This window comes from Anastrepha ludens, chromosome 4 (assembly GCF_028408465.1).
Source record: "Anastrepha ludens isolate Willacy chromosome 4, idAnaLude1.1, whole genome shotgun sequence".
Lineage (NCBI taxonomy): Eukaryota > Metazoa > Arthropoda > Insecta > Diptera > Tephritidae > Anastrepha > Anastrepha ludens.
The window spans coordinates 76,643,058-76,667,987 of NC_071500.1; the positions used below are offsets into that span (position 1 = coordinate 76,643,058).

Genomic DNA, 24,930 nt, shown 5'->3' on the forward strand with positions numbered 1-24,930 from the left:
ACTCCAAACATCTCAGAGTATTAAGTTTGATGCCCGCACAAAAATACTTGGGAAACTTGTCCCATTAAAACAAGCGAATTTTGTAGACCTCTGTAATAGGTTAAACATCGTTTTGTATATTTCAATTGTATAGATTTGAAATATATTTTACACTAAAATAAGATCACTTTTCTTTGAAGACTCTATTTATGTCTATAGGTTATTTTTCTATCTTTTCTTATGCCATTGTTTTCCGTATGTTTTTGAGTGCACTTCATATTTCCAAACAATTCTATAGAAAGAATTTAAATATATAAAATAAAGGCTTTCTTTAATATCCAGCATACGGTGATGGGAAAACCATTAATAGGAAGCAGCTTCTTTTGATTTATTGCTATCAACTCCAAACTTATATGAGCTCTTAGAGCTCAGCGAAAATACGTGCTTGCCCTTCTGGTCGTGGGTGAATTGTTAGTAAGAAACGTCTTACTGGAGACCCTCCAATGATAATACATGCGGTGAAACTCAACATTGAGCTCCTTGAACAGTAGCTGGATGGAGGATGATTTAGGAGAAGTATCCCAGCATCGACTTATATACTACGTCCTTTCGCTAGATTAAAGATTTTGACATTTTGGCACCCACTTTTTAATTAAAACTCAACAGCTCTCAAGTTGGAATATCAACCCTCTACGAATTTTCTTAGTTAGCATGCAGCACTTTCTTTTCCGCAATCTATCCTTTCTTCCCTTCCTATATTGAGTTTTTTATTAAAGCTATCACAATAAACGATTTCTGTATTCAGTTGTCTAAAAGTGTCCACCTCTACTAACATTTTTGTACGTTATTTGGAGAAAGTAGAAATTTGTTTTCTTTACTTTATGCAAAAACAGAACTTTCCATTTCGTTGATCTCTTATGTACATACATATTTTACTTTAGAAAAGATGCCAACAGTAAGTCGCCAAAATTTTGTACCGCTCTCGGCCATCGTCTTTGCTACTAACTCACTTCAATAGCAGCCGATTATGCTTTCCGTTATTGCTGCTAATACTGCTAAGCAATGAAAAGAAATTTTTAGTTTACTACATCCACATCTGTGTACGTATGTAAATAGTAACAATAAATATATATATATATATATATATAATGCGTAAGTAATCAACGCGGCCGCCGTAGCCAATTGGGTTGGTGCGCGGTTACCATTCGAAATTCACAGAGAGAACGTTGGTTCGAATCTCGGTGAAACACCAAAATTAAGAAAAACATTTTTCTAATAGCGGTCGCCCCTCGACAGGCAATGGCAAACCTCCGAGTGTATTTCTGCCATGAAAAAGCTCCTCATAAGAATATCTGCCGTTCGAAGTCGGTTTGAAACTGTAGGTCCCTCCGTTTGTGGAACAACATCAAGACGCACAACACAAATAGGAGGAGGAGTTCGGCCAAACTGCCAAAAAGGGTTTACGCGCCAATTATATATATATATAAGTAAGCATCGCATTTGCATTGCACTCTGGTCCGCCCTCGACCAATAAAAGGTAAAAAGCAATAGTGCACAACTTATAGCGCAAGTTAGTAGACAACAAACACTCACACACAGCGTATACAGCCTGCTCTTTATCGGGTTTAGTTTGTGAAGTTGGAGTGGAAACTATACGTATTTGTAGGCACTTACATATATACAAAAACGCACACCTAAACGGCACAACACCTATGAAGCAACCCATCTCAGCTAAGTCGAAAACACTAGCTAACACGAGGGAACAACAATGCGAGCAGCAATTATAATAACAACAAAAGCATAGTATAAACGCACAGAGGCAGCAGCGTAGCAATTTCCAAAAGCAAAATAACAACATGCAATAATGCAACCAACAAAGCATAAATTGTGAACGACGACTACTACATATGCCGACAAGCCTTGACCTGATTTCTCTTCCTCTCTCGTGGCCACACGTTCGTCGTTCACCGCATGCACCTACTATAAACATTTTACATACAAGTATACTCGTATGTTTGAATGTATGTGTATATAGGGGTATATTTTCCTATCATTGATGCATATAAAAGCATAGGCAAACATACATACATACTTTCGTATGACATACTCGTTGCTGCGCCAAGTTTCTGAGAGTGTATGCGTATGTACTGCAGCAGAATTACAAATTTGTGCGAGCGCCATGCAACGCAGCGGCTGCAACGAGCGACAGAGGCTCGTCAGCATACACAACATCCTCGTGCTCTTCGACGTATTCGCGACGCTCATCAGCTACATATATATTGCATTCATTTATATTCGCCACTACTGCCTCGCAAGAATGTTACTGTTGACTTGCAAGCTGCCTACGAGTCAACCGTTCCGAGCTGCACGTTCGCTGTAACCATTTCCTTCCTCGGGTGTTCGCTTGCACTTTCATGCATTCGCGAACTCGATTGGCAGCATTGCTGCACAGTGGATCGAATCAGAATGAATTTATGTCGCCTCCACGAACGCATCTCTAACAAGCCATTCCCAAGAAATTAAACCACATTGCAAAAACATGCCTCAATACCTCAGATAAAAAATATGTGCAATATGAAACGATTCTTGTATACTTGTAGACAAAGAGGCACAAGAGACGACAGGACATGTTCTATGCGACTGCCCAGTCGTGGCACGACGCAGACTAAATTACCTGGGAAATGGGGCTGTAGATTCTTAATAGCCTAAAGCTGTCGCAGTGCACTCACAGCCAATCATAATAATAATAATATCCGTCACTAGACCACTGTGCAGTGCTTCTCATTCAAAACACCGCACTTGATGCAGCGGTCTTCGAGTGTGTCTGTGTGTGAGTGTGTGTTAGTGTTTGCAGCCATGAATTGCAATTGCATGCGAAAGCGAACTTGGATGGCAGACAAGGTGGGGCGAGAAAGGTGGAAGTTTGATTCACTGTAGTTGGCATTATTGCTAAATCACTGTGTCTAGTGATAGAAATTAGTGAAAATACACTTTTACTTTTAATTTTCTTCGCTGCACTTCAGTGCGCTGCTGCGGCTTTTGCGAAGATAATAATTTACTGCAGTTATTGATGCTGATATTTGTGTTTTTTGCAAGTACTGGGGAAAGCAAAAACGTTAGCAACAAATACATAAGCGTAACTCGTTCCCCAGCCGTGATAAATTGTGCTCGTACTGTACTCTGCAGTCACTTTTGCATTAGTATTTTCACTATTTGTTATTATTGCAATTTCAATTTCATTTTCATTTCATTGTGCGCTTTTCCTTTCTTCGTCACTTGAATATTTACATTTAATTTAAAAAGTGGTCTCAGCGCAGTTTGACATGTTTGCATGAATTTGTGTATGTGTATGTATGCCAACTTGGGAAAAATAAATATTTTTATTATTACTAATTTAAACTCAGTTGACAGTTGCTTGGCTAGTTGTTGAGCTGGTTGGCTGGTAACAAACCGGGTCAATGTCATTGTGGACTCGCTACCAACAGTGGATATACTCGTACATTGCTGTTGGTTTCGACCCACCACTTGGCTTGTCTGAGCGTAGCTTTTAGGTATTCTATTGCACTATTAGGTGCCAAGGCACATGAAGTTTCTTGACCATAGACAAGTTAATTGAGTTCATTTTAACTGATGTGCTTCAAAGTAAGTTGTACATGAAAAAGGTAATTGCCTTAAAATTTAACAAGTATCAAATCGTACTACCAACAATTTGTGAACTAAGTTTTTCTAAATATGAGACGTCCAAACTAAAACCACTTTAGCTATCTTAATTTAATGATTAATATTAATTGCAACTAATTTCAATGGAATTCTGGGTTTCTTGATGTCGCATTTTCCCGCAATTTACTCATAGTAATTTGCATTTCCTCGTAACTTCAACCTTTTCTCAACTCGGGAAACTCCCGCGTCAATGTGACAATAGTTGGCGCAGCCCAGGTGAGCACCACCCATTTGCTATTTAGTAAATGCACGATCAAACCGGTTAGATAGCAAATCTATTTCTGAATTAATTAATTTCTAATCGCCTGCTCTTTGTGTGAGTGTCAATGCAGTCGATACCAAAATTTAAATGTATGCATTTTTGCATTCAATTTATTCTTGCATATACATATGAAGTTGTAATTTTATAAGAAAAATTAAAGAAAATATCAAAAATACATATCTTATTCTTCTTGAATTATTTTCATATTTCTTGCAATTTAGATACTGAAATTCCAGTCATAAAGCAATCACCAAGTCCAAGCCCACTGTTAACAAACCATCAGCATCATCACCATCAGCAACAGCAGCCACACCAACAACAGCAACCATCACAGCACCACCAACAACAGGGTACCACTTATACGGGATCTTCAAGTGTTATACACATAAAATCCGAACAAAACGTTGTACTTTCACCACAACACCAACAGCAGCAAGCGCAACAGCAGCAGCAGCACGTAAACGGCCTGCCACAGCATAGCGGCCCACTCTCAGGGTCAGGTGCGAATAATCAACTCCAACCACTGGCCATACCACATCGACCATTACTACACAATCTGCTGAGTGGCGGCTCAATACATAATTCACATCACAGGACCTATGGAGCACCTACAACAGGTAGGCCAACAACACAAAATCTAATTGTTATGTGTGTGTCCGTACAATATTCAAAAAACTTAAACCTTAGAACATTCATAGAATTCAAACACTTTTTACATATTTTCCAATATATTCAATGCATAGATAAAGTTCCCCAGGATACATATTTGAACTCAGTATTTGCATCTTCTCTTTATTCACCTTTCTTTTATACGAGAGTTACTATTTACAATAGAAAAATGAACATTGATGGTTTAAAAATGGTTTTATGGTTTTTCAAAACATTCGCCATAACAATCAATACACTTTCGCAATGGTCGAACCAATTTTTGAAGCCTTTGTCCAGTCACGTTTCTAGGGCGTTTTTTAAATTGCGTTAAACACAGTTCACCTTTTTTACCAAAGAGTGACCATGCAAATCTTATTGATGATCCTCATATTAATTCCCAAGGATCTTTCTCAATCATTTCGCGCCCAGCATTGATATTTTCTGGCACAACAATTGATTTTGGATGGCCTTCCGGGCATTCGGTGGTGAACGAATAGCGACCACGAGAAAATTCATTGTATCAGTTTTTTACGGGTTTTCAGTTTATTTTATTTCATCGATGTTTGTCTTGTAAATTCACGTCGAAAGTTGTGAAAAATCATCGTTCGAAAATGATCACGCTCAATACTTTTTTTTTGACACTGCACATTTTTAAAACCACTGTAAACAATCCTAACATGGCTCACACATCAAAGCGTTCTGAGTGATTTTATAGTAAAATATATCAAACTTTCCAATGGAAACGTCCGATGGTGTCATAGAACACTAAAAATAAAAATAACAACCCTCGTATTAAACAAACGTGTTGCAGCCGATTTTTTTTTGAAATTGTATTTGTTTCTAAATACAAATGTGTCAAAACGAATAATGAAATATTTATTTATCAATAAATTTCTTCACTTGGAACATCAGGATAATTACCGTTTTTCCCTAGGCTGACTAATAAAAGCGCCAATGAGTTCGAAAGTACTCTTCACTAAATACTCCATTAGAATTCGTTCTTCTCCATTAGATACAAATTTTAAAATCGATTTTAAACTACCTTCCTGACGAGCCATGTAGTTGAAACATTTAGCTTAGCCCATAAGTTCCACTGAGGTTGAGGTATTTTCATGTTTGGGAAATATATTAAGTACTAGCATAAATAGAAATAATTCTGCAATCAGATTGCTATACATATTAGTCAGATTATTGTCCACTCACAAGTATTTATTATTGAGAGGTAAGTATGACAATTCTCTATTTCATTTCATTATTTGCTATAGACTCGAAATTTGAAAACTCACTAAAATGATTGAAATCGATTGAAAAATTTAACACACACCAGAGTAAAAGTATAAAATAATTATTTTTAATTTAAAGCTTTTATAAAATATTTCGTCTTGCGAGTACTTTTAAAGTAATATAATTAAAAATTCAGTCACGAACCTTCCAAACAACTTCTATGGAATTAAAACTCTTTCTAGGCCTAAGAGAAATTATTTTAGAACTTTTACTAATTATAAAATCGTTTTATACTAAAAATGTGTTCTTTTATTTAAATAGATAGTTTCCACTCCTTAGCAAGAGTATAGTTTACAGAAATTGTTTACATATATCCGTGGGTAGCAGAGTACTAGGTATTAAAAACCTTTTTTATGATCCGTTGTTTGCCAAAGTATTCAGAATAAAAACATGAAGCGATTCAACTATGCCTGTCTATTTTCCATCCCTGCACACGATAATGTATTACAATACTGAAGATATCTGAATGAAATTTGTTACTCATGTTACGTTTGGTCTAACTTAAGTTCAATTATCTTCCTTAATATCTTCTTTAATTTCTCTAGAGTGGAAATTTTCCACACGGAAAAAATTATGATTTCCATCATCTTTAAAAGCTTGAACCCGAATAATACCTGATGATGATTCTTATATGACTTTGGTTAAGAGTTAGTTTCACCCCCACTTCAACCATTACAGTAAGTTAAGATTGAGAAGGAATTTGTCGATTGAAATCTCTAACTGGGACTTACTAGACCGAGATGAGTTAATGCCAATAACAAAAAATTTAACACGTTCGCTAAATTAGTTTTTGTAGGCGCTCGTACACACTCAGTGAACTCGGTGCACTGCTTTTGATACTCTAATAAGTACGATATTTTTATCTCAATCAATGTAGTTTCTCTCATAAAATGAGCTGTACAGTTTATCATGGGAATAAACATTTTCTAAATGAAATCATTATTATTATTATTTCATATAGTTTTAAGGGGGAACAAAGAGCCGCCTTTACCCCTTTATACCCTTTTGTCATTAATTTAACATATGGTTTTAAGGAGGAACGAATAGCCTTTATAATTAATTTAACATATATGTGTATATGTATAGATATATAATGAATTGTACACTCGTACACGTTTCTAATAAAATAATCTTTCAAAATTGTTTTCCTTAAAGGTTCATTTCCCCCCAGTCCAGCTGATAGCGGCGTTTCTGACGTGGACAGTTCTAGCTCTGGAGGACAGCCATGTAGCGATGAGATAAAAGCGAGGCTTGGTATACCTGCACATTGTCACCCGCATGCGTCTCATATACCATCCGGAACATTTCTACATCCCAACCTCTATCAAAACACAGCGTCGTTACGAAATATATGGAGTCGAAGTGTTGGAAGTGAGTGGTTGTACTTTTTTGGTACTTACATTTGTAATACAATTTATAATTTAGTCCAGTTAAAGATGTACGTGTGTAAAAATGAATGGGCAAAAATTTAGACATTTCCATTTCCCTTTGGAAGCTCAAAAATGTACCTAAAGATTCAGGCGATAGTGGCTAAAATAGAAACTCGCACACTTTGTGACGATTTAATTAATAAGAAAAAATAGTTTAATCTTACTATAAAATTAATATAATCTAGGTCAGCAATTACTACTTACATATTAATATTGAAATTTAAATATTATTGCTATTGATCTTGATTAATAGGGTTGAATACATTCGTACATACATACAGTTATTAAATTTTTATTAATATTATTTAAAGGGAAACTCGAAATATAAGCATATAAGCATGACTCACTCACACTCAATTTCTATCATAAATAACGAGCTCACTATAGGCAATTAATATGCATTTGAAAGCATCTGTTAATGGCTAACTACATTTCGGCATACTCATTTGAATATTTCTCCTCATTCACTTATCAGTATCACTGTTGACAATTGCAAAATGCCATCCTACAAATTTTGGGAAAAATGTGTGCCTTGTACAATAATTAGTTTTGACCGAGTTGACGTTTCGCAATAACTGGAAGCATCTGTGAATTGCATATATATGTATGAAAATCTGTATGTCTGTATGTATAGTGTTAACTCAGTGTTAACCTACTTGTTCCTGGCTGCTTAGTATTATTTGGCTGCCTTCTCTAAACATTGATATAAAAATTGCATGCGCAAACAGAAGTAAAATAGTGGGTCAAAGAAGGTCGTTTTCTCAATTTCTGAATAAGCTCTTATGCAAAACAAAATCGGTGGATGGTCAGAGAGTAATTTCTCAATGTGCCTGATTAGAGATCATCTGTCAGTTAGCTTTTGATAAAACTACCGGTAAATAGCTAACCAATGCAAGAAATAAGAGCTGATGGCAGTGGGTATAATAAATACCATTTTGTTTGTGAAATAAATTCATTTTCTTAGAAAATGTATTTGAAAGTGAAATCGCAATTTCAAGCCACATTCTTTTAAAACAATATTAACCAGACATTGAGAAAATCTCGCTAAACAATTTAAACAATGGGACTTATTTAATTTTTTGTGTAGTAGAGTCGACATACAAGTGGTACTATTGTGAGAAATCTGGTCGATTATTTCAATACATTTTTTTTATTCTACATAAAACATGTATTTTTTTATTGGCAAACATTTATAATTCATTTCCGTAGATAACGTTTAAGCGAAAAAAACAGACCTTGGAGATAAAACATAATTTCTAATGTAAGGAGCAAATTCTCCTTTCTCTAGCAAATATAAGGTTATTTATCGCTCTTTTTCAGTGTAAATAATTTTCATAACAGAATAGTACTGCTATCAGTTGTAAATTACCAAAATAATCATTCATTGCAAATACTCTCTCCTTTACGTAAAGCCTTCCATTCTCGTCCCAATAGTGCCGTTATCGACGAACGCTGTCGCAACCTGTACCCACAGCGCGCAGAAATGCAACCCGTAACTGTATCACAGCCTTTCTTGTTGTATTTATTTTTACCGTTAATTTACTTGAGTATCGTATGCTCATTGATCAATTTGCATACAGGCCTTTGCACAAATATACCTATACTTTATTAATTACCAAATAGCATGGAATATATGAGCGGAATTCAAAGAAACTAAATATAAGTTGTTTACTTTAATATAAATGACAAGATTCTAAAACTATTTTCAATTATAATAGGAAAAAATTTTAAATTTTCTAAATTTATTTATGGGGTATTCATATACATACGTATCAGCTGACGTGATCAAATGTCAAGAAGTCTCATGGAAATGTAAGGCTACCTTCACATCATGTTTCTGTTGCGGTAGACTTTGATTTTTTTCATACATTCATGTCAGCTTACTGCTCTATCTCTAGGCAGAATTGCCAGTATAAATCTTTGAAATCACTTAAACACAAACAAATATTATACTAATATTCTATACTATGCTTCATTTCTAATCACTTATGTGTATTGAACTCAGCTGAATTCAACCCATGTGTCTAAACACTTTTTTAGACCGAGTTAACAACCCTCTTCGGGTTAAATGGACACATATTTTCTTCACCGGAAAAATCTTAACTCGTGTTGAAATTCGTGTACTTATATAAACGACTAGCAAACCCGACCCCCTTCGCTGGGCACACTAAAATAGAATAGATATGGTTTAGAACAGAAAATATATGGTTTTCATATTATTTATTTCTTTATTCTTTATTCAAGCGCTTTGGCATAAACAATATTTTTTGTTTTTCTATTTGTTTTTGAGTAAATATAAAATATAAATTGAAAATCAGAAAAAAAGAAGATTGTTTTTAAATTTCAAATCAACGCATATGAATAAACAATCGTCTTTTTTTCCTGATCATCCATGAATTTTTCGTTTCAATTTATATGTTTTATTAAGCATTGGAGCTTTTTTAACCATTATCCATTTATATTTTTCAAAAAAAAAAAAAACGAAAAAAATTGTTTTTTCCACGAACACATAATTTCATTCGGATTTCACATTAAATTCTCAAATTTCGTAAGAAATTATTCACTGTTCCAAAATCCACTCCAAAAACATTCACAAACAATTTTTACATGTTGCACTTACGTTTTTTCCTTATGGCATCCAAATCAGAAAGAAATATTGACACATTGTAACTCACACTGTCAATTTGACAGTTCAGTTCCGCCCCAAGCGTTAAAAAAGTAAGCGACATTATGGCTGGCTCAAAAGAACGCTGTACCCGTTGCCACTGCTCCGAATTACAACCAAACTTTACGAAACCCATTTTCAATACTTACTTAACAATGTGCATAAGTTTGGTTTAATTCGGTGCAAAGACACGGCGGGTCCACGTTTTGGCATATATTTCGAGACCCTAGTCATCAATAGGTATGAAAATTACCCCGTATTAAAGCACTTATCAACAGCTTTCATTTGATATCCATATTGTACAAACACATTCTAGGGTCCACGTTTTGGTCTCTATCTCGAGACCCTAGTCACGGAGCGGATGGAAATACACTGAACTAAAGCATTCACCAACAGCTTCCACTTGATACCCATATTGTACATACACATCCGAAGGTTACCCGGGTCCACGTTTTGACCTATATCTCGAGACCCTATCTACCAATAGGTATCCAAACTATACGGAAACCATCTTCAATACCTCCTTAACAATGTGTGTAAGTTTGGTTTAATTCGGTGCAAAGACACGGCGGGTCCACGTTTTGGCATATATTTCCAGACCCTAGTCATCAATAGGTATGAAAATTACCCCGTATTAAAGCACTTATCAACAGCTTTCATTTGATACCCATATTGTACATACACAACCAAAGGTTACCCGGGTCCACCTTTTGACCTATATCTCGAGACCCCAGTCACGGAGCGGCATGAAAAATACTCTGTACTAAAGCATTCACCAACAGCTTCAATTTGATATCCATATTGTACAAACACATTCTAGGGTCCACGTTTTGGTCTCTATCTCGAGACCCTAGTCACGGAGCGGCATGAAAAATACTCTGAACTAAAGCATTCACCAACAGCTTCCATTTGATACCCATATTGTACATACACATCCGAAGGTTACCCGGATCCACGTTTTGACCTATATCTCGAGCCCTATCCACCAATAGGTATCCAAACTATACGGAAACCATCTTCAATACCTTCTTAACATTGTGTGTAAGTTTGGTTTAATTCGGTGCAGACACGGCCGGTTAGCGAACACACACAAAAAGTTGACTTTATTTTATATATAAGATTTTTTTCAGTTTGTGTCCGAAAAATCCAAATATCTTACGGAACCCTATTTTTTTCCAAAATAAAATGCAATCCATGTTACTCTTGGATAATGTAGTTTTCGAATGGTGAAAGAATTTTTAAAATCGGTCCAGTAGTTTTTGAGCCTATTCGTTACAAACAAACAAACAAACAAACAAACAAAGTTTTCCTCTTTATAATATTAGTATAGATTTATGAGTTGAGTTAAGTAGTGAAACAGCTGTTCAAAGTGAAAAAACATAATCAAATAGCAAAAGAGAGTTTCCTACAAAATGGAGCAAAATAAAATAGCTAAGTAGCTTCCACCTTAACTCTATTCAGTTTTCAACCCAAATTAAAAAGTAACCGCTCTAAGTAAGCTCTACCCATGTTAAATATAAGTGAATAGAAATGAAGTATAAATAAGAAATATTTAAAATTTTCTTAGAATAATGGAAAATTAAAATTACGATCGAGCGTAGTGTATTAACAAAACTAAGTAATTTTTATTTATTTGATAACAGATTCGATCATTTACACCATGATATTTAATAGTCGAAAGGTCTTTTGCACACCTCGTATGTATGCTGACCAATGGCAACATTGTGTCGATGAATGTTAAACAGACAGCACAAAACCAATATACATATACATAAAAGAAGTCCACGGTAAAAGTTTTATGAAACTTTGTTTTTTTTTTTTATGCTATTAAAATTAATTAAACTTATTCGTTTCAAAAATCAGAAATGCCAGAGGATGGACCAGATAAAATCGAGGTCCAAGTGACAAAGCTGGCAAAGTTTAAAATTGATTTGATTGAAGTTAGCTTAACGGAAAATTTATTATTATTTTTTTGAATGAGGTGTATTCTAAGAGTTGTGTGGTAAAAACCCACACAAATGTTTGAAGGATCTAGCAAATATGAGGTAAAAATTCGCACATTTTGTTTAACGGAATGGTACAATAATACCAATCATACGTACAAATATGTGTGTATGAATGTACTTGCATATACTATGTATTTACAAAATGTTCGATGCTTGCGAATTAAATTTATGGGCTCACGAATATTTGCGACATACAATGACTGCGAGTGTAAGTAAGCGTGTGGCTCTCAAACGACGAACGCAGTGCATTTCGAAAGAAATACCAAAACCAAAAACAAAAGCAAATATCCACGAATTCAAACTTACCCTTCCTATTTAGCTAAATAAATGCCTGCATACTCTCCCGTAATCGGAAAAACTCTCACTCTTCGCTTCGTTGCATACACAAGCATAGCTATGTGCATATTCATATGGATACATTCATACTTGCATGACATACTATGTATGTATATATGTACGTATACGTAATGTTTGTCTCACTTGCTGCTGCCATCGTCAGCTGTGATGCCACACAAAGCTAACTGAACTGACGTCGACATGCAGTCCCACTGACAGTCACCTCACCTCCGTTCGCCAGCGTTTCGTATAACTACACGACACTAAATGTATGTATAAATACATGCATATATATACTTATACATCTGTAGACCAATTCGTTTGCGCCAGATCCATATGTGTGCGAACTGTGTATGCCTTTTCTCGCAGTCGTTTGTTGTTTATATTTTTGTATGTATGAATGAATCCGTGGTCATCGACACATTGCCTTTGCACAAATTCTGAAGGTCACAACTACAGCAAAACGAGTGAGCGCCAAACCAAAATGAGAGCGGAGAGGTGTGAGTAAATGGCATTCAACAAGGGGGGCGATATGCTCCAGACTAGCCCCGTAAACAGCAATGCATCTCTTGATATGCATATTTACTAGCATTCATTTGTTTATGGAAATTCTCATAGTTATTACTGGATAAATACGAGTGTGATAATGAAGTGTTCGAGCAAATTTTATTTGTTCTTTGTTTGCGAAAATCCGTTGGTTGTGACTGGTTCCCGTTTAATGAACATGGAACTATAACTGGTTCACCTTTCTTTTCGTTGCAGTCTTTATTTGATGGTTATAAACTAGATACCCTTATCACATACATACATTTTAGTTAAAATATACAAAAATTACGGTACTAACTCTGTAATATGCATATGTAAATACTTGTTTACTTACATGCAGCCTAAATTTCAATAATTGCGAACCTCAAATGCGTTTCACTAGTTGAGGGATTTCTTGCTGAGTTGACGCACATGCACAATCGCATCCATACGTTCACATATACATACATATGTATGTATTTGTATATTTGATTGATACCTTTACATTGTGAAACGCTAAAATCAGCTGCAAGCATTTATGATACTCGCATAAACACAGCAAGTCGTGAAATGAGTGATGTGGAGATCGTTGTACGGTGTCTTTGCATTTTATATGTGATGCTCGAAGTGGTCGGCGGTGTACATTTAGCTTCCTTTTATAAGACGTGATAAACACATTTTGAATTTGTTCTATTTCTTCGATTAACGAGACAAAACCAATTGTGCGAATATCCGCCAAGGAAACCAACTAACGGAAACATGTACATTCATACAAGTGTATTAAGGTGATTAAAATTTTGGCTCAACGCATTCATCGCGTTGAAAATTGCGTCGAAAATAAAATTATTTCGAATATATTACCAGATTTCTTAAAAGTTTTGATGTAGATCTGTTAGGTTTGCATTTTTCTGCCATCTGTTTATTATGTGTTATATTACTGAAATAATACTTCTAAATCTTATTTATTATTACATTTCCCAAAGGTATTTTTTGTTTTTTGTTAATATTTCGTTTTTTTCTATCAACGAAATCAAATCAACAAATAATGTATTGTTTCAAAGCTAGAGATTAGCGCTATTTAGCAATCACAATATTGAAGGGTATATCTTATTAAAAGCAAATATTAAAAATAAACGATTATGAGCGCACAAATAAGCAAATTCGTACTATGACACCATTATGAATGTTAGATTGCATTGCTAACAACTAGATGGCGCGCAAGCGCAAATATCACAAGAGGGTTGCTTTCAAACCCTTCCTTATTTTTGGTGTCACTGCGGCTATGCAGCTGATTTCCCTTGACTCGCATTTTGAAAACTTTGAAATAAAGGTATTAAATATTAGTATTTTTAAATTACAAGCGTAGAGATTTAGCGATGGGATAAATTGATTTATAATATTCTGAAGAAGAACCTTGAATTCTTTGACCTTACCCGATATAATGTGCACTTCATTATAAATAGTGTTCCACCACTACTAAGAGTTCCATATGATATCTTCATAAGAATTATTGTGTGTATTTGATAATTTTTAATGGAACTTTTTTCTCAAAATGGTTTGTTTGCCTCGAAAGGCGGATTTTTCAACTAGTACAATAATAGATTTTTTATATAATTTATATGTAGATATATGCGCGGCAGCCGTGGCGGACTGGGTTGGTGCAGGACTCCTATTCAGTAGTACCCCGGTTCGAGGCCCCGGGCAAAAACATCAAATGAAAACACCATGAAAAAGCTCCTCATAAAAAACCACCTTCCGTTCGGAGGCGGAATAAAACTGTAGGCCTCTCAATTTGTGGAGAAATACATTCACAGCTCATTTCCTTCATTGAGTAGGCATTGTGAAACCCATTGCAAATTACCTAATTTTATTCCGGTATTCAAGGCTTTGGATCCATGGATTAATTAAGAACTACTTTTCGGCAGCAATACCTATGTACATCTTCCACTACGTCTGGCAGGTTTTCTTACAGGAAGGAAAGAATTTGTTCGTCGTTAATCCCCACCCTGATTCACGACATAGTTGTATTTCGGTTCTCGACCATATCATATATTCCCATCCGCAACAGTCCAATTTCCGTGCGATACAAAAAAATTATACTTTAATCGCACATATCTATCTTTGGTAAACATTGCTGTTTTCTTCTTTTCTGCTTCACCATATACATACACACATCGACTTACATTGATATATAACACAATAAGCACTGCTGCAAGAGAAACAGCATCGTTTCTGTCCTTTGATTGCAGGAATATTTTCGGCTATATATTTTTCTAAGCTTTTGCACTTTCACGTGGTTAACATGAAATGTATTTGCCAGTTTTCTCGCCAACTTACCTTAATGCAATAAATTTATTATTTATTATTGCAGTAATAATTTATTCCTGAATTGCTTTCTAATCATCGTTTGTGGATTACAATTAAGAAAAAAACAATTTGGCCTGCAAAAAGCACAAGACAACTGTTACATTATGTTGTTTTGTCCTTTTATATGTTAGATTTTTTGTTGCTGTTAGATTGACCTCCACCCACTTAGAGACAAATAGGCAACAAACAATTTTAGTCATTAGATATGTTAGAAAATAACTGTTGTTAAAAAGAAAAGTGTTGCCCCATGTTACAGTATTTTAAAGCGGTATTTCTATAGATATGTGCATATCTGCCGAACTATCCCTGATATTATTGTATGAAAGATTATTCATTAATATTATTAATGAACAGGTTGAAAAAAATACTCTTTTAAAAAGCAATGTAAGATTTTTAATCAAATTAATCATTGCGCACATATTTACGCTTACGCTATTCCTGTCTATCGGTCCATTAACCAACTTCTAGAAGTTCTCAATCGGGTTCAAATGCGGAGACCGAGGCGGAAAATGCGTTTCAGTGACACTTTTGGCGCTAAACCATGACTTAACAGATTCAGCCGTGTGCTTTGAGTCATTGATCCTGTTTGTAGATCCAATGCAACGCCATTTTCCACTACGCTTACAGCAACATTACAGTCCTTAAAATATTTATATAATGGCCTAACTCCACTTGCTGAAAAGCATTCGCTAACCAATCGAGATGCGATTGAGTAAATGTTAAACGCTTTAATTTGTTTTTCCAGATATCATAGGTTTTTATGCTGGATAGCAACTTCGGACTGAAGCTTTAGCAGGCGTCTGCGGACACTTCTCGTCGATATTTGCAAATTTAAATCTTTAATAGATCAAGACGTCAGTATTTTGCTTTGCGTGGGCGACCGCCTACATGAACGACAAACACTTCCTCATAACTATAGTCATATAAAAATAATGAAGAATCATTCTTCAGATTAACGCGTGAATAATTTTACACGGACTGCAACATGTTTGGTGTATAATTTGGTTAATTTTTAAACCATACTCATATAAAATCGCCAAGCGCAATTACATTATAAAGATTGGGGACGCTTTTGAATGAAATACATAATCCAGCATGTGGTACCTTTTCCAAAAATTGTATGTAAAGGTTTCCAGTGCAATAAAAATATAAACAAGCATGAAATTTGCATATGTATTTTTGTGTATACATATATGTTTGTTATAACTCTGACAAATACCTATTATTAAACCCATAAAGTTACTAAAATACATTCGGGACTCTCAAAACCTTTTTAATTTAAGATATTGTAAATATTGTATGTAATGGGGATATAAAAAAACAAAGTGCTTTTCAAGTACAATAAAAAATTTACAGTACCAGAGATCCATTGTAAGCCAGAGCGATTACAGTAAAACGATGTATAATTATTGAATAAAATCCTTAACAGCTTCACCCCAAATTGAAAATAGTGAAAATATATTATTTATAACATAAGTTTAGCAGTTTTGAATTTATTTTTCACATTGGAAATTGTTAACTTCGAAAAATAACTGGTTAAGATATTAGCATCTAGTAGCACGTGAATATGTCTAATTCCAGTCCAAAAAAAGGAGAATACCAATCAAAGCAAACATAAGCTCCTGTTGCGTATCAAGACATATTTCTTCTGAATGCGTTAGTCAGCCATTGTATTTATTATATTATTTTCCTAGAAATACAACAAATCGTGAATTGCCTTACGATAAGAAATAAAACTTAAGTTTTTCATTATTTTCTCTTTGCGTACCTTCCTTTCAACTCACCTTTATTTGGTATATGTAGAAAAAATAAGCTTGTTGAAACATGCATAAATGCATATATACATACGCATGACGGATCAATTTTATAAATAATAAAATAACTACACAAGCAATTCACACACTACCCCACAAACACTTTTATTTATATCCAAGGTATTTCGTAACATTCCTCTTTATTTTTGACGCCGGATGTAAGCCAAGTAACTAAAAATATTATGGGCGCACACATTCACATGCATACGAGTATATGTATGTACATGCATGCAATTATTTTTATGCTTACATCTGCATATGTGTAAATATGTAAGTACCTTGCAGGAAACTCTGAGCTAATGAGAAAAAGTTAGACTAACTGTTCAACTCACTCTATTAATTATTCGATTTCCGTCGTTCAATATATCAAAAATATTTTTTTAGGATGAGCATCATCGGTGTCTCTACGACCACGTTTGAAGTCAGCAAACCTTTGTTTTATTGCAGTTTCTGATGGAGCGGAGTCCCCATAACACTTTTCAAGCCATTGCTTCGCTTGAACGGTATTTTTACCCATCAAGAAGCAGCACGAAATTCTTTTTGATCAATTGTTCTGAAAATAAAAAAAGTAGCGTCACTCTTAGCACAATAACTCACGAACCAATGAATAGATATATATAAATATATAATTGGCGCTTACTTCATTTTTGGGTGCTTGGCTGAGCTCCTCCTATATGCATTTTCATGTTGTATCTCAAATGGCGAGACCTACAGTTTTAAGTCGACTCCGAACAGCAGACATTTTTTTATGAGGAACTTTTTCATGACAAAAATACGCTCGGAGGTTTGCCATTGCCTGCTGAGGGGCGACCGCTTTTTTCTTCATTTTGGTCTTGCACCGAGATTCGAACCTACGTTCTCTCTGAAATCCGAATGGTAGTTACGCACCAACCCATTCGGGTACGGCATGTGTTATATCGTTTTATTTTTTAATCGACTTCAAAAGAGGATATGATGAACTAAACACGATTTCTTCGCTCTTTATGTAATTTTTCTGATATTGGGTTACAACCTATTTGAAATTATCCATTTCATACGAAAAATCTATTTCAAGCTCAGCGCAATTAAACATATTTAAGTGGGGCACCAGTGAGCACATCATTTTAATTGAGGATCGGAAAGATTGGTTTTCAAAATTTAAACTATTTTATACAGAAAGCTTTATTTAATAATTTCATTCTACGTAAAAACGATATCTTGCTGTGGTTTTTAAAAACAGCCTATTTCAATAAATAATTTCATAGACCTGTTGAGAATCAAGAACATGCGAGCTAGGCTTCTTAAATAATCAAGAAATGGTGTGCCTTGCCCAAACTACTTCATAAAGAAATGTAGTATTGAAAATATTAACATAAACCTAAACCATATAAAACTAGATCTTCGACAAATTTACTAACTGCATGCAACTCAAATTGAACTCGTAAAAAGTTCTTCGTACTTATTTTTCTAATGCATACCTATTAAATTTATTTATAATACATGTAAAACTTTCTTAATTCTATTTTAGTGACCGATGGTTATTACTTGCCACTTGCGACCGGTACAAACCCATCCAATGGTGCGTCTGTGAGTAGCAGCAGTGGTGCGAATGGCGCCGCAGTCGGGACGTTGAATGGCACTAATGCGACAGCGTACTCAACGACACCTTACTTCACCACACCTTCTCCGCCACGCGCTAATCCCGGCCTCACTCCACATCATTCCCTGCACGCACACCAACAACACTTGCACCACCATCAGCATTCCTCGCTGGCCAACAGCCAGGCGTCCGCTGCCGGTGGTGTGCTGCATCAGCCAAGTGTAATCCAACCAACAACGTCCAATGTCAACTATGATCTCTCCTATATGCTGGAGCTTGGCGGTTTCCCACAGCGAAAAGTGAAAAAACCGCGAAAGCCAAAAATAGAAATGGGTGTTAAGCGACGTAGTCGAGAAGGTTCTACAACATACCTATGGGAATTCCTTTTGAAGTTGCTGCAGGATCGAGAATACTGTCCGCGCTTCATTAAGTGGACAAATCGTGAGAAGGGTGTATTCAAGCTGGTCGACTCGAAAGCAGTGTCACGGCTATGGGGAATGCATAAAAACAAACCGGATATGAATTACGAGACAATGGGACGAGCCCTTCGATATTACTACCAGCGTGGCATACTGGCTAAAGTGGATGGGCAACGGCTGGTCTACCAATTTGTGGATGTGCCAAAGGATATTGTAGAGATCGATTGCAATGGAGTGTAAATGTGTGTGATGGGAACATACTGGGGCCAGTGTTGGCACAACTAAAAACATGCATAAACGACATAGATTTTTGGGCTGTACATTCCATTGAGGTGAGTTTGCGAGTCGAGTTAGTACAAAGTGGCGCAAAATTAATCATCAATTTTGTTTTTGAATAATTTTTTACTGAATAAAAAATAATTTTCAGTGATGAAAATCTTTATCTGACCTTTACGCGCTCAATTGTTTGTCTGTTTGAATACTGCGGTCATCTACTTCACAAGTGTCAAATATGGTTGATGTACGACGCCATTTGGAAAAATTATAAATCTTCCGATAGCGTGACTAATTTTGCGCCACCTTGTTTATAATTACTGTTGTAGTTAACCAAAGTTTTTCGATTTTCAGAATTAACGCATCACCTACAACTTAAGTGAATTTTGTGGAATGTACAAAGCAATACAAATCGCTCGAAATCTCAGCCAAATTTCGGGGAATATAAATATTCGCGGATTACAGCAGTTTTATACAAAGAAGGATGCATACTGTAAAGAATTTGTATTTATTAGATCTTTTTTATGTTAATATTAGTTATAGAGAAATAATTGTGTGTAAGGCTCGCTAAAATGAAATTGTATATTTTAGATACACAATAACATATATCTAATAAAAAACCAGTAGTTATATTTATGTTTAATAAGAAATATGTTGAAAACACAGTGTTGTAATATTTTCAAATTGTTATTAATTATTAGTAAAATTAAATATGAATGATAGAGGGGCGTTTACAAGTATGAACCTTTTACATAAATTATGTGTATATGTATGTCTGGCTAAGGCATATTAATACTATTAATTTGTTTTTGTTGCTTATTTTATAGTAAACTCTAAAGAGTATAGATACACATAAATATAGATTAATATTTTGTAACATAAGTCATGAATGTTGAAATATATTAACTCTAGTTTTACTGTCCCCGAATACTATATATACCTAGATACATTTTCTATGTTTTCTTCTTCCTTTTTATGTTTCTAAATTTTAACTAGAAAGCAAAAACAACAACAACAAATCTCACTGTTAACAGTTAAGAAAACCATGTTACGCTCCAAACAGGCTCAAGCGTATGAATTATTCATACTTGTTGTTAGGTCAAAAAATATACATAAGTATGTGATGGACTAGGTTTTTTTACCTCGTTATGATTGCTTTAGGAAATAATTTTCTATGTGTAACACATACCTAAACACAAATAGCATCGATTTAAAATGCTTGTATTTAGATAAACAAATTTATATAAAAATGTATTTGTAGGTTACAACGCGCCAACATACAAACACACATGTTTTAACCCGAAATTCGAAAATGTATTATATTTTTGAGGCAAACCCAACCCGCTTACCACCTTCCAATTCAATCCGGCTAAGAGGCTATCTGCCGGCTGGTGGCGGAACGAACAGAGCAGCCTATGTCTGGAAGTGGACTCCTAACATTGACATCTTCTCCTCACGCTAGAATTTGCATTTACAAAACCACATAAATATTATACATATGTACATGTACATACATATATACCCATATATGCGTATTGTACATACGATTTACATCATTTCTGTCACATAAACCGTGAGCATTTCTTTTCGCTTCCCCAAAAACTTATTTTAACAGCGACAGTAGTACAAATAAAATTATACCATACATATGTGCAAATATAAGATGACAATGTAAACAAATTGCAAGAAAACTATTAGGGCAAAATTACGACTCCACTTCGTCCACTACATACATATTTGCCCTTTCTGTGGCAGAATTTGAATGGCAAAAAAGATTATTCAAAAAGATGAAAATAAATAAGATATGAATTATTCAAAGATAAATGTGATAACCCGTGATATTGGATTTTTTAAATTAGATACAAAAACATTAGGGCAATAATTGGAACTGAACGAAATTTGCATTAGCTTGGCTGTATATGTAAAGAAGAAAGAGTGCTTGAGTAGTAAATAAAAGTTGTATGTGGAGTGATTGCAAGTATAAAACTGATAACATAACTCATTTATTTATGAACCTGGATAATTATTCGTTTGACTATACTGTAACATTCAACAAACTTTCGATAATGTCCTACTTGCCCCAACTAATTGTTGTTGTTGTTTTTGAGCATCTAAATTGTACACAAGATAGCGAGAAATATTTTTTATTCCCGTTATTCAAAATCTTCAAAAGATTTCATTGTTTCGTTCAAAATGTACTCGAGTATTTTGTTTTTGCCGCAAAAATACCGTCAAATGTCACTGCCGCATGCAAAAATAGCAGTAATTTTAATATTTTAAAGCAACAGAAAAAACAACTTCCAAACTAGTGCAGGACTGAGTCCTGTGGCCACTGCCTAAATGTGCAATTTATATTTTTTTTTATTAAAGTAAAGAAATTAAAAAAAAAAAACTTAATAATGTTAGTATCGTTTAAGTATTGTTTAAGTTGTAAAATGTAAAGAAAATCAAAAAACCTATATGTATATATACATGCCCATATACCTGAATTCGTATTTGAAACTATTTAAATTTTATTGGCTTTGAGAAAACGAGTCCTGGACTTTTCTTACTTTACTTCCTTTTCAAATTAAATTTTTTATTTTAGTAAATATGTGAGCATACGAATAAGTTGAATACATATATAGTTTTTTTATTGTGACAACTTTTTTCTTATTTAAAAATAAAATTATTATTTCAATTTATTTGCGTTTTATTTATGTATATACATTTGAAGAACAGTGCGTTTTGAAAGAAAAAGTATTTTCTTTTGAATAAGATTTTTCTTAAAATTATATATGTATGTATTTTACATAAATATGTTCATACGTTGCAGATGCACACATGAGTACGAGTATATAAAGACACATATACAACAGTGAATATGCAGACATACATATATACATGCATATGTACATTGAAGCAAAGTTAGTAAAACAAAAGTATGAATGTAGTTAAAAATATTTACAAAAATCACTTAAACGAAAGATCTTTGAGGACAGATTTCGTAATGCATTTAATACAGCAGCGAATAAATAAAGAAAAGTTATCTAATTGTTCACACATAAGACAGGGCTTGTCCGAGTTGCAATCACAACCGCAGTGTTACATGACGTGACATTCTGGAAACTGCGGCAACAGTACAGCGTTCTAATAATCGAAAATTCGGGCTGTTGCGTGCAAATTCTTTTAAATCGACGTCATACAAATTTTATTTCCATTTTTAATTTAATTTTATTTTATATTTTTAATAGTAAATTACCGTCAATAATGAAGTTATCAAGGAAAATATTTATAGCAAGCTACATACATTATTTTTATTTGCTTATTCACGTTCACCTATCCATACAAAATAAAAGCCGAACATCAGAGCGGTATCTGCTTTGCATTTGCATGCCACTTTCATTGCATGCCTCGAATAAGCCCACATTAATTAGGTTATTCATTATTCACTTAAAGAATAAACCCAGAAGTCAGAGCGGTAAGTAAAATGAAGTTTGTCGTCAAGGAAATAAATAAAAAAATACCTCCCGATTTACGCTACGATCAATACATATGTACAAGTTTTTCAATAAACAAAAATATTTAGAATTAATGCAAAAAATAAAAAATATATATACATATATGAAGAGAATTTTAGCTAAGTGTTTTATAAGAAGAGAGAAGAATAAAAAAAGTAAATATATATTGTATGTACATACAGATATAAAATGGATATAGTGAATTAAAGTCCCATATATCTAATAGCAAATAGGTGAGGAGGCCTCAGTTTTGAGGTTTCATAGTTACAAAGGTTTTATTTCAATTAGAGTCGGATGAAAAAGATAAAAAAGCGCATTGCATAATAGCATTCAGTACGAATTGCATCCATATGTATATTATATTACTGGAAACCATTGTATTTGTACACAAACACACAAACGCATGCATGGGATCTAAAATAAGTTATTCACAGTACATAGGAGCAGCATTCAAGTACTTACATACGTTTCGCAATTAAATGTACAACAAAAGTTTAGTGAAATCTCGTTCAACATTACTTATAGAGTGGAACTTACCTTACAAATAAATTGCATAATGTATGGAATAGTGATCATGCCTGTACATATATATATACATATATACAATATGTGTACGTATTTTTAAATGTAAAAGTAGATAATTTTACGTACATTCATTTAAAAACAACGAAACTATTACATCTAAATATTTCAAAAGCATAGCAAAGATCCTAAATATTCATACATAGGTATATTCACATATATATTATAGAAATTTTAGTTTATATTTTACTATTACTTTTTATGTTAATAAAATAGCGCTATAAATTGAAATTTTACTTAAGTCAAGTCGAAACATGAGGTATTAATGCTATACTTTTATTTTTGTAAAATATAGCAATTGACTTGCAAAAAAAATTATTGAAAATCATCATTTGTTCGGTGGTCTGACTGCCCCTAACCCCTTAAAATCAGGTAAATTCTAGTAAAAAAGCGCTAAGTTTGGACTCGTATAAAATCGAGCTTATAAAACAAGTATAATTATTGTTGCCAGATTCAAGGGTGTTTGTGTGTGAATACCATTCAATGGGTCCCGGGATCGTTCATGCCGCTTAGGGCATGAAATATTAAATGATAACGACCGCGTTTATTTCAAAATGTTAAATCTGTTACATGGTTTTCTGTCATGAAAAAAGTTTTCTTAAAACCATTTGGCATGCGGTATGAAAGTGTAAATCCTTCCAATTGTAGAGCAACATCAAGAGCATGCGACCAATTGGGATAAAGGATACTTTTTAGGTTAATTCACTTCCACTTCACTACCACTTTTACAATATTACGTCTATGTATCTGCGGATCCTTATAATTCCTTATAAATCAATTCGAGTTGAGCTGCTTTACGATCATCTGCCCTTCTTCACGTTACAAGAGTTATTCCGGTAAACTGTCCTCTGCTAGCGAATTTATTTCTAATTAATCATTTTATTATTGTAATATATAAAAACAGTAGGTATATATGATTCATATAAAATGTAACATTAGTATTAGTATTAGTTAGCTGATTATAAAACAACGTGTAACTCCTGTATTAAAATGATATTTGCATGCATACCTGGCCTAGTTAGAGAAATATCACAAAGTACCATTTGATTTTATGCAATGGTTGCAATAGAACAATAACAATAACAGTAAAAGTAGTAATAATAACAATAACATTAACGATAATAGTAGAATAGTTCTAATATTTGTAATAATAATAACGAAATTAATAATAATTCAAATGTGTATTGTTTCGGACCTAGGCAACCAACGTTGTTGTTGCTAAAATAATGTTTAACTGTCAATGTTAACTTTGCGAAATCAAGCGTTTTCCTTCCATGATGAAATTTTTCCATTGCGGATCGATCACGAAGGCCAAATTTAGTGTCCATGATATGTATTAATAAATTTCAGCTCCCGCGGGCTTACATATATCTGACCACGTTTCCACGACAGGCGGTTCTACCGACCAAGGACTGTCATTCCAACAGCATTCCCTAAACATTTATAGAGAATGTTTATAATGTTACAACAAATAGAGACACCCACGTTTAAAACCAAATATTGCAAATAGGCACTTCGAACGTATTTGTAATTATTTTTCC

At 34.1% G+C, this 24,930-nt stretch overlaps 1 protein-coding gene across 5 annotated transcripts in view; it reads left to right on the forward strand.

The window, feature by feature from the left end:
- The window catches only part of LOC128859881 (ecdysone-induced protein 74EF-like), a 190,221-nt gene extending 168,234 nt beyond the window's left edge, over window positions 1-21,987 (forward strand). For all 5 annotated transcript variants that reach the window (XM_054097012.1, XM_054097015.1, XM_054097013.1 and 2 more), the window contains 4 exons: window positions 4,183-4,578; window positions 7,049-7,264; window positions 18,544-19,366; window positions 19,662-21,987. In XM_054097012.1, coding sequence (XP_053952987.1) covers window positions 4,183-4,578; window positions 7,049-7,264; window positions 18,544-19,274 — 1,343 coding nt within the window. In that variant the 3' untranslated portion in view covers window positions 19,275-19,366; window positions 19,662-21,987. The remainder of the gene's footprint in view (window positions 1-4,182; window positions 4,579-7,048; window positions 7,265-18,543; window positions 19,367-19,661) is intronic.
- The last annotated feature ends 2,943 nt before the right edge of the window (window positions 21,988-24,930 follow it).